Source organism: Oncorhynchus mykiss, chromosome 11 (assembly GCF_057628025.1).
Source record: "Oncorhynchus mykiss isolate SJ-2025 chromosome 11, ASM5762802v1, whole genome shotgun sequence".
Taxonomy (NCBI): domain Eukaryota; kingdom Metazoa; phylum Chordata; class Actinopteri; order Salmoniformes; family Salmonidae; genus Oncorhynchus; species Oncorhynchus mykiss.
The window spans coordinates 27,021,398-27,034,816 of record NC_143032.1 but is presented as its reverse complement, the minus strand read 5'-3'; the positions used below and the strand labels follow the sequence as shown (position 1 = coordinate 27,034,816).

The 13,419-nt window shown below is 42.8% G+C and overlaps 1 protein-coding gene across 2 annotated transcripts in view; it reads right to left on the bottom strand.

Annotated features, from left to right (window-relative positions):
* The window catches only part of LOC110535543 (integrin beta-1), a 49,832-nt gene that overhangs the window by 9,591 nt on the left and 26,822 nt on the right, over positions 1–13,419 (bottom strand). The window contains exons 3-12 of one of the 2 annotated variants that reach the window (XM_090189798.1): positions 12,971–13,042; positions 4,351–4,436; positions 3,859–4,078; positions 3,218–3,388; positions 2,713–2,951; positions 2,081–2,236; positions 1,152–1,247; positions 894–983; positions 506–646; positions 83–285 (exon numbers count right to left, since the gene is read on the bottom strand). In XM_090189798.1, the coding sequence (XP_090045924.1) occupies positions 83–285; positions 506–646; positions 894–983; positions 1,152–1,247; positions 2,081–2,236; positions 2,713–2,951; positions 3,218–3,388; positions 3,859–4,078; positions 4,351–4,359 (1,325 nt within the window). In that variant the 5' untranslated portion in view covers positions 4,360–4,436; positions 12,971–13,042. The remainder of the gene's footprint in view (positions 1–82; positions 286–505; positions 647–893; positions 984–1,151; positions 1,248–2,080; positions 2,237–2,712; positions 2,952–3,217; positions 3,389–3,858; positions 4,079–4,350; positions 4,437–12,970; positions 13,043–13,419) is intronic. The other variant, XM_021620606.3, reaches the window with a different exon arrangement.

The following is a 13,419-nucleotide window of genomic DNA, read 5'->3' as shown; positions in this document are numbered from 1 at the left end:
TCTCTATGCCATGGAAATTATTACAATATGGAAGGTGAATAAAGAGTTAAGATCTTCTGCTAGTGAAACACAAGTGCCTTACCTGCAGGCTCCACATTCATATGTCCCGTTGCCGTTGTGGCAGATGTCACTGTTCTCAATGCCATCTTTGTGACAGTCACACTCGCAGATGAAGTTCAGAGTGATCTCCACCTCCTCATTGAACCCTAGGGGTTTGATCTTGATGGTCTCTGGTTTGCCCATTTTAGGACACTGCTTAGCTGTGATGCTTATGGTGAAAGACACCTACAGATCAGGGATGAAGGGATGCATTCACACATAAGGCATAATAATCACATTTTGTAATAAAAACAATGACCTTCACACCTACAGATACTGAAAACATTATATTTACTTGATCAGAAAGCTAAAATAACTGAACCTGAATTTAAAAAAAAAATCTAAAATAAATACATATGTATTTGGAATAGAAAACATTCAATGTCATGTTGTTTTGGTTTCTCACCTCGTCACCGATTGAGATATTGGAGCATTTTCTTCCCATCTCTCCCTCACCAGTCACTCCGTTCTTGCAGCGTGACTGATACATTATGGTCACTCCCTCTGGTAGCTTGCTGTTCTCCAGAATCACCTCTGAGGAAAGAGACTAGCACATAAAGAACAACAATTAGCCCTTTGTACACTATATACAACATTTTCAGTAGGCTTCAGTTTTACAAAAGCAAAAATGCATATTTTTGACTATTCCCATAGAAAGATCAGTTCAGAAAGAGAAATGTGATGACTTAACAGTAGCAGCAGCATGGTTTTGCCAACTATTTTAAGGATGAAAGTTAGATAGTGTGCAGAAGTGCATCTTCTCCAGTAACTAAACCAATCCAATCTATACTTACATTGTAGGCATCAATAATGAGGTTGATAACGTTGCTGGAGTTAGCAGAGAGTATCCCCACTGCAGATTTAGGAATGAGATTCTTTAACTCCTGAGAGAGAAAACACAATACACTAAATTATCATGTACTCATGTATGTAAGTTGGAATCCTGTCAATCTCTAAATACTCACCAGAAAAGTCTAGAGCAAAACAGTTTTGTCATGTTTTGCCTGACCCATTAAGATTGCACAAACAGTGTAATGGAACAACTGACTGACCTTGTAAACAGGCTGGAACTCCTCTGTGACGGCAAAGATCGTCTGGATGTTGTTGTCGCTAAGTTTCTGAACCAGGTGAGCGATGGAGGGGTAGTCCTGTTACAGGGAGACAATGAGGAAGTACAGGTATCAGGCAAGCCCTTTGATGACATCACTAAGGGCAAGTAGCCCATTCCCTTCAAACTTGTCATATTCAAAATGCAGACCACATAGAAGACTAGAAAGAAAAGTCACAATACATGCAGTACATGGGAGTGCATCATTATACTACATATCGCATTATTATACTACATAGTGCATTACTATAATACACTGTGCATTATTATACTACAGTGTATTATTATACTGCATAGTGCATTACTATGCTGCATAGTGTATTATTATACTGCATAGTGTATTATTATACTACATAGTGCATTACTATACTGCATAGTGTATTATTATACTACACAGTGTATTATTACACTGCATAGTGTATTATTATACTGCATAGTGTATTACTATACTGCATAGTGTATTACTATACTGCATAGTGTATTACTATACTACATAGTGTATTATTATACTACACAGTGCATTATTATACTACATAGTGTATTACTATACTACACAGTGCATTATTATAGTGCATGATTATAGTGCATACTGTATTATTATACTACACAGTGTATTATTACACTGCATAGTGTATTATTATACTGCATAGTGTATTACTATACTGCATAGTGTATTACTATACTGCATAGTGTATTATTATACTACACAGTGCATTATTATACTACATAGTGTATTACTATACTACACAGTGCATTATTATAGTGCATGATTATAGTGCATAGTGTATTATTATACTACATAGTGTATTACTATAATGCATAGTGTATTATTATACTACATAGTGCATTACCATAATGCATAATTATACATACATAGTAGTGGCTCACTGTGTACATGTTGTTCTCCAGGTGACATTTCCCATCGTTGGGCAAAACTATTCCTCCCAGTTTCCCGTCTCCAGCAAAGTGGAAGCCAGCGTCAGTGGAGAACACCAGCAGACGGGTGACGTTCCTCCAGCCAATGTGCTCCTGGGGAAGGGAGGGAGGACTATTAAAACATGTACAAATTAACCACATACAAGAAAATGGACACAGCCTACAGAAATACCAGAGAACAAAATTACAAGACTTACAAAAGATTCAGGAAGTATATATCAAAAACTATGTGAAAGGTTACCCTCTTAAAATAGCAGTTTAGCGCCCTAGAGTGAATTAACTTTCAAACATTTATAAAAAGGACTTCTCTAAGCATATACAAATTAAGCCTTGACTCCAGCCATTCTCAAATGAAAGTAGGGTCTTGAGGTCTGGTACCATGAGAAAGGCAATATAAAGCCCTGATAAAAGTATTATTGGAACTTTATGGTCTGGTTTTCTGGACAGATATCAAGCCTGGTCCTGGAGTATAAACTAAGCTCAATGGAGAATTATTTTCAGTCCTGGACTAGGCTTGATCTATGTCTGGGAAACTATCCCTAAATATGATATAAAAACATATTACTTACACCACACACAGCCACTTGCATGATGGCATCAAAGCCTCCCTCCGGTGAGTCCAGGTTTCCAGAGATCTGCTGTTGTCCCACCAGGGTGTTAAACTCCTGTCCATTGCTGGTCAGCTTCAGGACGTTCTTGTAGCTGAAGGGACTGGTGCAGTTCTGGTCCCCAGTACAGGGGTTCAGCAGCTTGGATGGGGTGGTGCTAATGTAAGGCATCACTGTCTTTTCTACAAAGGAACCAAAACCTAGAGAAGAAGAAGAAGATATCCATCTCATATTTAAACTGTATAGTTAAGGAGACGGGACACCAATTTGTTAGCTTCAAAACATCTTTACTAAGATCAAACCGGTTATCTTACACATGGCATTATGGGTATTGTAGTACAGTGTAACTGCAATATGCACCCAACCTGAACTGAAAGCAGAAGAGATCAATTTGAAGTGGAGAATATGTTCAAATAAATATAAACATCCTCAATCCTCATACAACCAGGCTGATTCTCAAGCTCACCGATTTTAAAATCAGTCGTGATCTTTGACATCTCCAGCATCAGATGTGTTCCCAGGTTCTTGACGTTTTCCAGATCGTCCTTCATGGAGTAGGACAGGTCCATCAGGTAGTAGAGGTCAATGGGGTAATCCTCGGCCCGTTTGAACTTCAGGTTAAAAGACTGGGGTTCACCTGCAGTACACAGACAAATGGGCAAGGTTAAGCCGGGGACTACTGACTTGCTAACTCTGGCATATTTACATTGATGTGAACACTGAAATCTTGATTCATGTGCACCTTCCCTGTCAAATAAGGTGCTGGCCTTCACATTAAAGAGTATAAGGAACACTCCTTCCAAATCATAATAGCTAAAACACTCAAAGAAAATGGAGGCTACTGTAACTAATCAACATAACAGTGAAAGACCACGGAGGAACAGCAGGATAAACAAAAAAGACCCTCAGCAACGCTGCGTCAACAATGGTTGTCAAGCAAGATGTTTTGGCTGAAGCAAAGTTAACTAAGACTACATCCCTAATGACAACCGATTCCTAACATAAGGCACCACTTTTGACTAGAGCTAAAAGTAGAGCACTAAATAGGGAAAAGGGTTCCATTTGGGACGCATCCCAATCAAAAGTAACTTCCATTTAAGTTTTTACCAGATCTGAGGCTGAGGGTGAGTTTCTGTGGCTGGACCTGTGTGATGTCCTCTGGTCGGAGTTTTCCTTCTCCCTTGTTGCGGTTGGTCACAGCCTTGTTCTTCAGGGCCCGTTGGCTGCCTTGGGGGTTCTCTACCTTGGTGGAGCTACAACCTCTCTTCCTCAGGGACTCCAGCTCGTCACAGCGGGTCGATGTGGCCTCACCCTGCTTCAGGAACCCCTGGGAGAGAGGAGGTATAAGTATTATGAAACATTGCATTATGGCACTCAGAGGAAATCCACCCAAACTGTAAGGTCCTTATTTTCTGAAAAAGTATTTCCTACTCTCCCAAGCAGGTTATAAAGGTTACAAACAATATTGCCCGACATGCTAGTGTTTTAACTCCAAGGAACAGTTTAGATTTCTTAAGTTGTAACGCTGAGTCAGTTGATATTAAGGTTGTGTAGCATCAACGCAGCAACAATGTTATTGGAAAATTCATATCCACGTACTGGGTCCATGCACCAGCCACATTTCGCTCCCACTTGAATACACTCCCCACAGGATTTGGCATTAGCTTTGATGCACTCGTTCCCTTCTGGAATGGAATGGAAAAACAAAGGTTGAAAAGAAGCAAACTCATCATTAGACTCCTAAAACCTAACCAGGTAATAAGCCAGAGTGTACACATTGTGTAATTTGGAAAACTGTGTGGCTCAGAGAGAACAGTAAATTGAGCCAGAGACAGAATGGAATATTCCTCTGTTCCATAGTTCCATGATGTCTTCACTACTATGCTCAAAGAAATGCTCAAAGAAACATACACTGTAAACCCCAGGGGGATGTCATTACACAACTTTTGAGGAAACCTGTTGCACTTAATATATCTGAGTACAGTTACTTAAAGTGATTTGTAGTCCTTACTCAAAACAATAGAGTAACTGTTACCCTGCAGGGGGGTTCAGATTTGAATTGTATCAGCTTGAAAAAATGTTGCAATGCCCCCACTAAGCCACACCTCCAATATATTTTCCCAGTGTGCCTTGCCTTTTCGAGTGAGTCCTCTGGCCTTCACCAAGTGAGTTCCTAGGTGAATGTTATTATTATAATTAAACTCTTTATGACAATACATTACATATCTCAGATTTTATAGAATGGCGCCAGAGGAGATGGCTGCCGTTTTACTTGCTTCTAACCAATTGTGCTATTTTGTTATTTTTTTGGCGTTGTTTTGGCGTTATTTTTTGGGCGCTGTTACCTATTTTGTACATAATGTTGCTGCTACCGTCTCTTATGACTGAAAATAACTTCTGGGCATCAGAACAACGATTCCTCACCTCGAACTGAACAAAGATTTTTTCCAAGTCTGACGCGAAGGATATACTGCTTTCTCGGGAACGTGAAGAAAAGACAGAGAAAAAGGGGGCGGAGGTCAGGCTGCCTTCTGAGAATTCTTAGGCGAGTGTGTAAACCTCCACTGCCATCCGTTCTATTGGCCAACATGAAATCATTGGAAAACAAAATGAATGATATACGATCAAGACTGTCCTATCAACAGGACATGAAAAACTGTATCATCTTATGTTTCACCGAGTCGTGGTTGAACGACGACACGGATAATATACGGCTGGCAGATTTTTCCATGCATCGGCAGGACAGAGAAGCTACGTCTGAGAAGACGAGGAGCGGGGGTGCGTGTCTATTTGTCAATAACAGCTGGTGCGCAATGCCTAATATTAAAGAAGTCTCGAGGTATTGCTTGCCTGAGGTAAAATACTTTATGACAAGCTGTAGACCACACTATCTACCAAGAGAGTTCTCATCTATATTATTTGTAGCCATCTATTTACCACCACAGACTGATGCTGGCACTAAGACTGCACTCAACCAGCTGTATAAGGCCATTAGTAAACAAGAAAATGCTCACCCAGAAGCAGCGCTCCTAGTGGCAGGGGCCTTTAATGCAGGCAAACTTAAATCCGTTTTACCTCATGTCTACCAGCATCTCACATCTCTAGACCACATTTACTCCACACACAGAGAAGCATACAACGCTCTCCCTTGCCCTCCATTTGTCAAATCTCACCATAATTATATCCTTCTTATTCCTGTTTACAAGCAAAAACTAAATCAGGAAGTACCAATGACTTGCTCAATACGGAGATGGTCAGATGAATTGGATGCTACGCTACTGGACTGTTTTGATAGCACAGACTGGACTAGGTTCCGGGATTCAGCCAATGGCATTGAGGAGTATACCACCTCAATCATCGGCTACATCAATAAGTGCAGCGACGACGTCGTCCCCACTGTGACCGTATGTACATATCCCAACCAGAAGCCATGGATTACAGGCAACATCCGCATCGAGCTAAAGGCTGGAGCTGCCGCTTTCAAGGAGCGGGACATGAATCCGTACGTTTATAAGAAATCCCGCTATGCCCTCAGACAAACCATCAAACAGGCAAAGCATCAATACAGGTTCTAACACCGGCTCTAACACTTCTCAGATGTGGTGAGGCTTGAAAACTATTACAGACGCGAGCCTAACAGACGAGCTAAATGCCTGTTATGCTTGCTTCGAGGCAAGCAATACTAAAGCATAAATGAGAGCACCAGCTGTTCTGGCTCTCGGTAGCCGATGTGAAAAATACCTTTATTAAACAGGTCAACATTCACAAAGCTGCAGAGCCAGAGGGATTACCAGGACGTGTACTCAAAGCATGCGCGGAACAACTGGAAAGTGTCTTCACTGACATATTCAATCTCTCCCTGACTGTGACGACCCTCCCACTCTGTCTGCCGTATTCTGTCTTTGTTCTTGTTTCCTTATCAGGATGCCGGTGGGCGGAGTTGGGAGGGTCATCAGCTTCATGGGAAACACCTGGGCCAGGTGTCTCCCAGGATAAATATACCTCTTCCACATTCATGGAAGAGACTCTCTCCATGCAGACACCTTTGTAGATTGTGTTGTGGGTCTTGGTGGCCTTTTTTTTTTGTTTGTTTGCTTTGGCACCTTTCAACAGCCTGCATTATCACATTCATGCATGCAAAACACTCACTTACACTACTGATTACTGATTACACACACACCATTGTATATTTTCCTTAGTTGCTTTAGTTAATAAATATATATTTTGTTACGCCTTATCGCCACGTTGTCTCCCTTTGTTACAGGCTTTGAGCCGGTTCATGACACTGACCGAGTCCGGGATTCTTCCGATGACATTGAGGATTACACCACATCAGTCACTGGCTTTATCAATAAGTGCATTGAGGACGTCGTCCCCACAGTGACTGTACATACATACAAGAGGTCGACCGATTATGATTTTTCTACGCCGATACCGATAATGATTATTGGAGGACCAAAAAAGCCGATAAACGGCCATTTAAAATGTATTTGTAATAATGACAATTACAACAATACTGAATGAACACTTATTTTAACTTAATATAATACATAAATAAAATAAATTTAGCCTCAAGTAAATAATGAAACATGTTCAATTTGATTTAAATAATGCAAAAACAAAGTGTTGGAGAAGAAAGTAAGTGCAATATGTGCTATGTAAGAAAGCTAACGTTCCTTGCTCAGAACATATTAACATATGAAAGCTGGTGGTTCCTTTTAACATGAGTCTTCAATATTCCCAGGTAAGAAATTTTAGGTTGTAGTCCTATAATAACTATTTCCCTCTATACCATTTGTATTTCATTAACCTTTGACTATTGGCTGTTCTTATAGGTACTTTAGTATTGCCAGTGTAACAGTATAGCTTCCGTCCCTCTCCTCACTCCTACCTGGGTTCGAACCAGCAACACAACGACAACAGCCCCCATCGAAGCAGCATTACCCATGCAGAGCAAGGGGAACAACTACTAGAAGGCTCAGAGCGAGTGACGTTTGAAACGCTATTAGCGCGCAATAACTAGCTAGCCATTTCACTTCGGTTACACCAGCCTCATCTCGGGAGTTGATAGGCTTGAAGTCATAAACAGCGCAATGCTTGACGCACAACGAAGAGCTGCTGGCAAAACGCACAAAAGTGCTGTTTGAATGAATGTTTAAGCGCCTGCTTCTGCCTACCACCGCTCAGTCAGATACTTAGATACTTGTATGCTCAGTTAGATTATATGCAACGCAGGACACGCTAGATAATATCTAGTAATATCATCAACCATGTGTAGTTAACTAGTGATTATGATTGATTGTTTTTTATAAGATAAGTTTAATGCTAGCTAGCAACTTACCTTGGCTTACTGCATTCACGTAACAGGCAGTCTCCTTGTGGAGTGCAACGAGAGAGAGGCAGGTCGTTATTACGTTGGACTAGTTAACTGTAAGGTTGCAAGATTGAATCCCCCGAGCCGACAAGGTGAAAATCTGTCGTTCTGCCCCTGAACGAGGCAGTTAACCCACCGTTCCTAGGCCGTCAATGAAAATAAGAATGTGTTCTTAACTGACTTGCCTAGTTAAATAAAGGTATATAAAAAAATATTTAAATCGCAAATCGGCGGCCAAAAATGCCGAAGCATCAATACAGGGCTAAGATTGAATCATACTACACCGGCTCCGACGCTCGTCGGATGTGGCAGGGCTTGCAAACTATTACAGACGACAAAGGGAAGTGACACGAGCCTACCAGATGAGCTAAATCACTTCTATGCTCGCTTCGAGGCAAGCAACACTGAGGCATGAATGAGAGCATCAGCTGTTCCGGACGACTGTGTGATCATGCGCTTCGTAGCCGACGTGAGTAAGACCTTTAAAACAGGTCAACATACACAAGGCTGCGGGGCCAGCCGGATTACCAGGACGTGTGCTCCGGGCATGTGCTGACCAACTGGCAGGTGTCTTCACTGACATTTTCACCATGTCCCTGATTGAGTCTGTAATACAAACATGATTCAAGCAAACCACCATAGTCCCTGTGCCCAAGAACACAAAGGCAACCTGCCTAAATGACTACAGACCCATAGCACTCACGTCCGTAGCCATGAAGTGCTTCAAAAGGCTGGTCATGGCTCACATCAACACCATTATCCCAGAAACCCTAGATCCACTCCAATTTGCATACCGCCAAAACAGATCCACAGATGATGCAATCTCTATTGCACTCTACACTGCCTTTCTCCACCTGGACAAAAGGAACACCTATGTGAGAATGCTGTTCATTCATTGAATACAGCTCAGCGTTCAACACCATAGTACCCTCAAAGCTCATCACCAAGTTAAGGATCCTGGGACTAAACACTTCCCTCTGCAACTGGATCCTGGACTTCCTGACAGGCCGCCCCCAGGTGGTGAGGGTAGGTAGCAACACATCTGCCACGCTGAGCCTCAACACTGGAGCTCCCCGGGGGTGCGTGCTCAGTCCCCTCCTGTACTCCCTGTTCACCCACGACTGCATGGCCAGGCACGACTCCAACACCATCATTAAGTTTGCTGATGACAAAACAGTGGTAGGCCTGATCACCGACAACGATGAGACAGCCTATAGGGAGGAGGTCAGAGACATGGCCGGGTGGTGCCAGAATAACAACCTATCCCTCAACGTAACCAAGACTAAAGAGATGATTGTGGACTACAGGAAAAGGAGCACCGAGCACGCCCCCATTCTCATCGACGGGGCTGTAGTGGAGCAGGTTGAGAGCTTCAAATTCCTTGGTGTCCACATCAACAACAAACTAGATTGGTCCAAACACATCAAGACAGTCGTGAAGAGGGCACGACAAAGCCTATTCCCCCTCAGGAAACTAAAAAGATTTGGCATGGGTCCTGAGATCGTCAAAAGGTTCTACAGCTGCAACATCGAGAGCATTCTGACCGGTTGCATCACTGCCTGGTACGGCAATTGCTCGGCCTCTGACCGCAAGGCACTTCAGAGGGTAGTGCGTACGGCCCAGTACATCACTGGGGCAAAGCTGCCTGCCATCCAGGACCTCTACCCCAGGCAGTGTCAGAGGAAGGCCCTAAAAATTGTCAGAGACCCCAGCCACCCCAGTCATAGACTGTTCTCTCTACTACCACATGGCAAGCGGTACCGGAGTGCCAAGTCTAAGACAAAAAGGCTTCTCAACTGTTTTTACCTCCAAGCCATAAGACTCCTGAACAGGTAATCAAATGGCTACCCGGACTATTTGCATTGTGTGCCCCCCCAACCCCTCTTTTACCTCAATTGGCCAGACCAACCAGTGCTCCCGCACATTGGCTAACCGGGCTATCTGCATTATGTCCCACCACCCGCCAACCCCTCTTTTTATGCTTCTGCTACTCTCTGTTCATCATATATGCATAGTCACTTTAACAATACCTACATGTACATACAGTGCCTTGCGAAAGTATTCGGCCCCCTTGAACTTTGCGACCTTTTGCCACATTTCAGGCTTCAAACATAAAGATATAAAACTGTATTTTTTTGTGAAGAATCAACAACAAGTGGGACACAATCATGAAGTGGAACGACATTTATTGGATATTTCAAACTTTTTTAACAAATCAAAAACTGAAAAATTGGGCGTGCAAAATTATTCAGCCCCCTTAAGTTAATACTTTGTAGCGCCACCTTTTGCTGCGATTACAGCTGTAAGTCGCTTGGGGTATGTCTCTATCAGTTTTTTACATCGAGAGACTGACATTTTTTCCCATTCCTCCTTGCAAAACAGCTCGAGCTCAGTGAGGTTGGATGGAGAGCATTTGTGAACAGCAGTTTTCAGTTCTTTCCACAGATTCTCGATTGGATTCAGGTCTGGACTTTGACTTGGCCATTCTAACACCTGGATATGTTTATTTTTGAACCATTCCATTGTAGATTTTGCTTTATGTTTTGGATCATTGTCTTGTTGGAAGACAAATCTCCGTCCCAGTCTCAGGTCTTTTGCAGACTCCATCAGGTTTTCTTCCAGAATGGTCCTGTATTTGGCTCCATCCATCTTCCCATCAATTTTAACCATCTTCTCTGTCCCTGCTGAAGAAAAGCAGGCCCAAACCATGATGCTGCCACCACCATGTTTGACAGTGGGGATGGTGTGTTCAGCTGTGTTGCTTTTACGCCAAACATAACGTTTTGCATTGTTGCCAAAAAGTTCAATTTTGGTTTCATCTGACCAGAGCACCTTCTTCCACATGTTTGGTGTGTCTCCCAGGTGGCTTGTGGCAAACTTTAAACAACACTTTTTATGGATATCTTTAAGAAATGGCTTTCTTCTTGCCACTCTTCCATAAAGGCCAGATTTGTGCAATATACGACTGATTTTTGTCCTATGGACAGAGTCGCCCACCTCAGCTGTAGATCACTGCAGTTCATCCAGAGTGATCATGGGCCTCTTGGCTGCATCTCTGATCAGTCTTCTCCTTGTATGAGCTGAAAGTTTAGAGGGACGGCCAGGTCTTGGTAGATTTGCAGTGGTCTGATACTCCTTCCATTTCAATATTATCGCTTGCACAGTGCTCCTTGGGATGTTTAAGGCTTGGGAAATCTTTTTGTATCCAAATCCGGCTTTAAACTTCTTCACAACAGTATCTCGGACCTGCCTGGTGTGTTCCTTGTTCCTCATGATGCTCTCTGCGCTTTTAACGGACCTCTGAGACTATCACAGTGCAGGTGCATTTATACGGAGACTTGATTACACACAGGTGGATTGTATTTATCATCATTAGTCATTTAGGTCAACATTGGATCATTCAGAGATCCTCACTGAACTTCTGGAGAGAGTTTGCTGCACTGAAAGTAAAGGGGCTGAATAATTTTGCACGCCCAATTTTTCAGTTTTTGATTTGTTAAAAAAGTTTGAAATATCCAATAAATGTCGTTCCACTTCATGATTGTGTCCCAATTGTTGTTGATTCTTCACAAAAAAATACAGTTTTATATCTTTATGTTTGAAGCCTGAAATATGACAAAAGGTCGCAAAGTTCAAGGGGGCCGAATACTTTCGCAAGGCACTGTACTACCTCAATAAGCCTGACTAACAGGTGGCTGTATATAACCTCTCTACTCTTATTTTTAAATGTCTTTTTTCTGTTGTTTTATTTCTTTACTTACTTACCTAAACACACACACACACCTTTTTTTCCGCACCATTGGTTAGAGCCTGTAAGTAAGCATTTCACTGTAAGGTCTACTACACCTGTTGTATTCGGCGCACGTGACAAATAAACTTTGATTTGATTTGAGTCTGTAATACCTACATGTTTCAAGCAGACCACCATAGTCCCTGCACCCATGGAAGAGAAGGTAACCTGCCTAAATGATTACTCATGTTGGTAGCCATGAAGTGCTTTGAAAGGCTGGTCATGGCTCACATCAACAGCATCATCCTGGATACTCTAGACCCACTCCAATTTGCATACCGCCCCAACAGATCCACAGATGACACAATCTCAATCGCACTCCACACCGCCTTTCCCACCTGGACAAAAGGAACACCTATGTGAGAATGCTGTCCATTGACTACAGCTCAGCATTCAACACCATATTGCCCTCAAAGCTCATCACTAAGCTAAGGACCCTGAGACTAAACACCTCACTCTGCAACTGGATCCTAGACTTCCTGACGGACTGCCCCCTGCGGTAAGGGTAGGCAGCAACATGTCTGCCACGCTGATCCTCAACACTGGAGCCCCTCAGATGTGCGTGCTTAGTCCCCTTCTGTACTCCCTGTTCACCCACGACTGCGTGACTCCAACACCATTATTAAGTTTGCTGACAACACAACCGTGGGAGGCCTGATTACCGACAACAATAAGACAGCCTACAGGGAGGAGGTCAGAGACCTGCAGTGTGGTGCCAGGACAACAACCTCTCCCTCAATGTGAGCAAGACAAAGCAGCTGATTGTGGACTACAGGAAAATGCGGGCCAAACAGGCCCCAATTAACATTGACGGGGCTGTAGTGGAGCGACTCGAGAGTTTCAAGTTCCTTGGTGTCCAAATCACTAACAAACGATCATGGTCCAAACACAGCAAAACAGTCGTGAAGAGAGCATGACAACACCTTTTACCCCTCAGGAGACTGAAAAGATTTGGCATGGGTCCCCAGATCCTCAAAAAGTTCTACAGCTGTACCATCGAGAGCATCCTGACCGGTTGTATCACCACCTAGTATGGCAACTGCTCGGCAACTGACCGTAAGGTGGTACAGAGGGTAGTGCGTACGGCTCAGTACATCACTGGGGCCAAGCTTCCTGCCATCTAGGACCTGCAGTGGCAAGAAAAAGTATGTGAACCCTTTGAAATTACCTGGATATCTGCATAAATTTGACAACATTTTATCTGATCATCTAAGTCTCAACAATAGACAAACACAAGGTGCTTAAACTAATAACACACAAATTATTGTATTTTTCTTGTCTATATTGAATACATGATTTAAACATTCACAGTGTAGGTTGGAAAAAGTATGTGAACCCCTAGACTAATGACTTCTCCAAAAGCTAATTGAAGTCAGGAGTCAACTAACCTGGAGTCGAATCAATGGCATGAGATTGGAGATTTTGGTTAGAGCTGCCCTGGCCGATTAAAAAACACTCACAAAATTTGAGTTTGCTATACACAAGAAGCATTGCCTGATGTGAA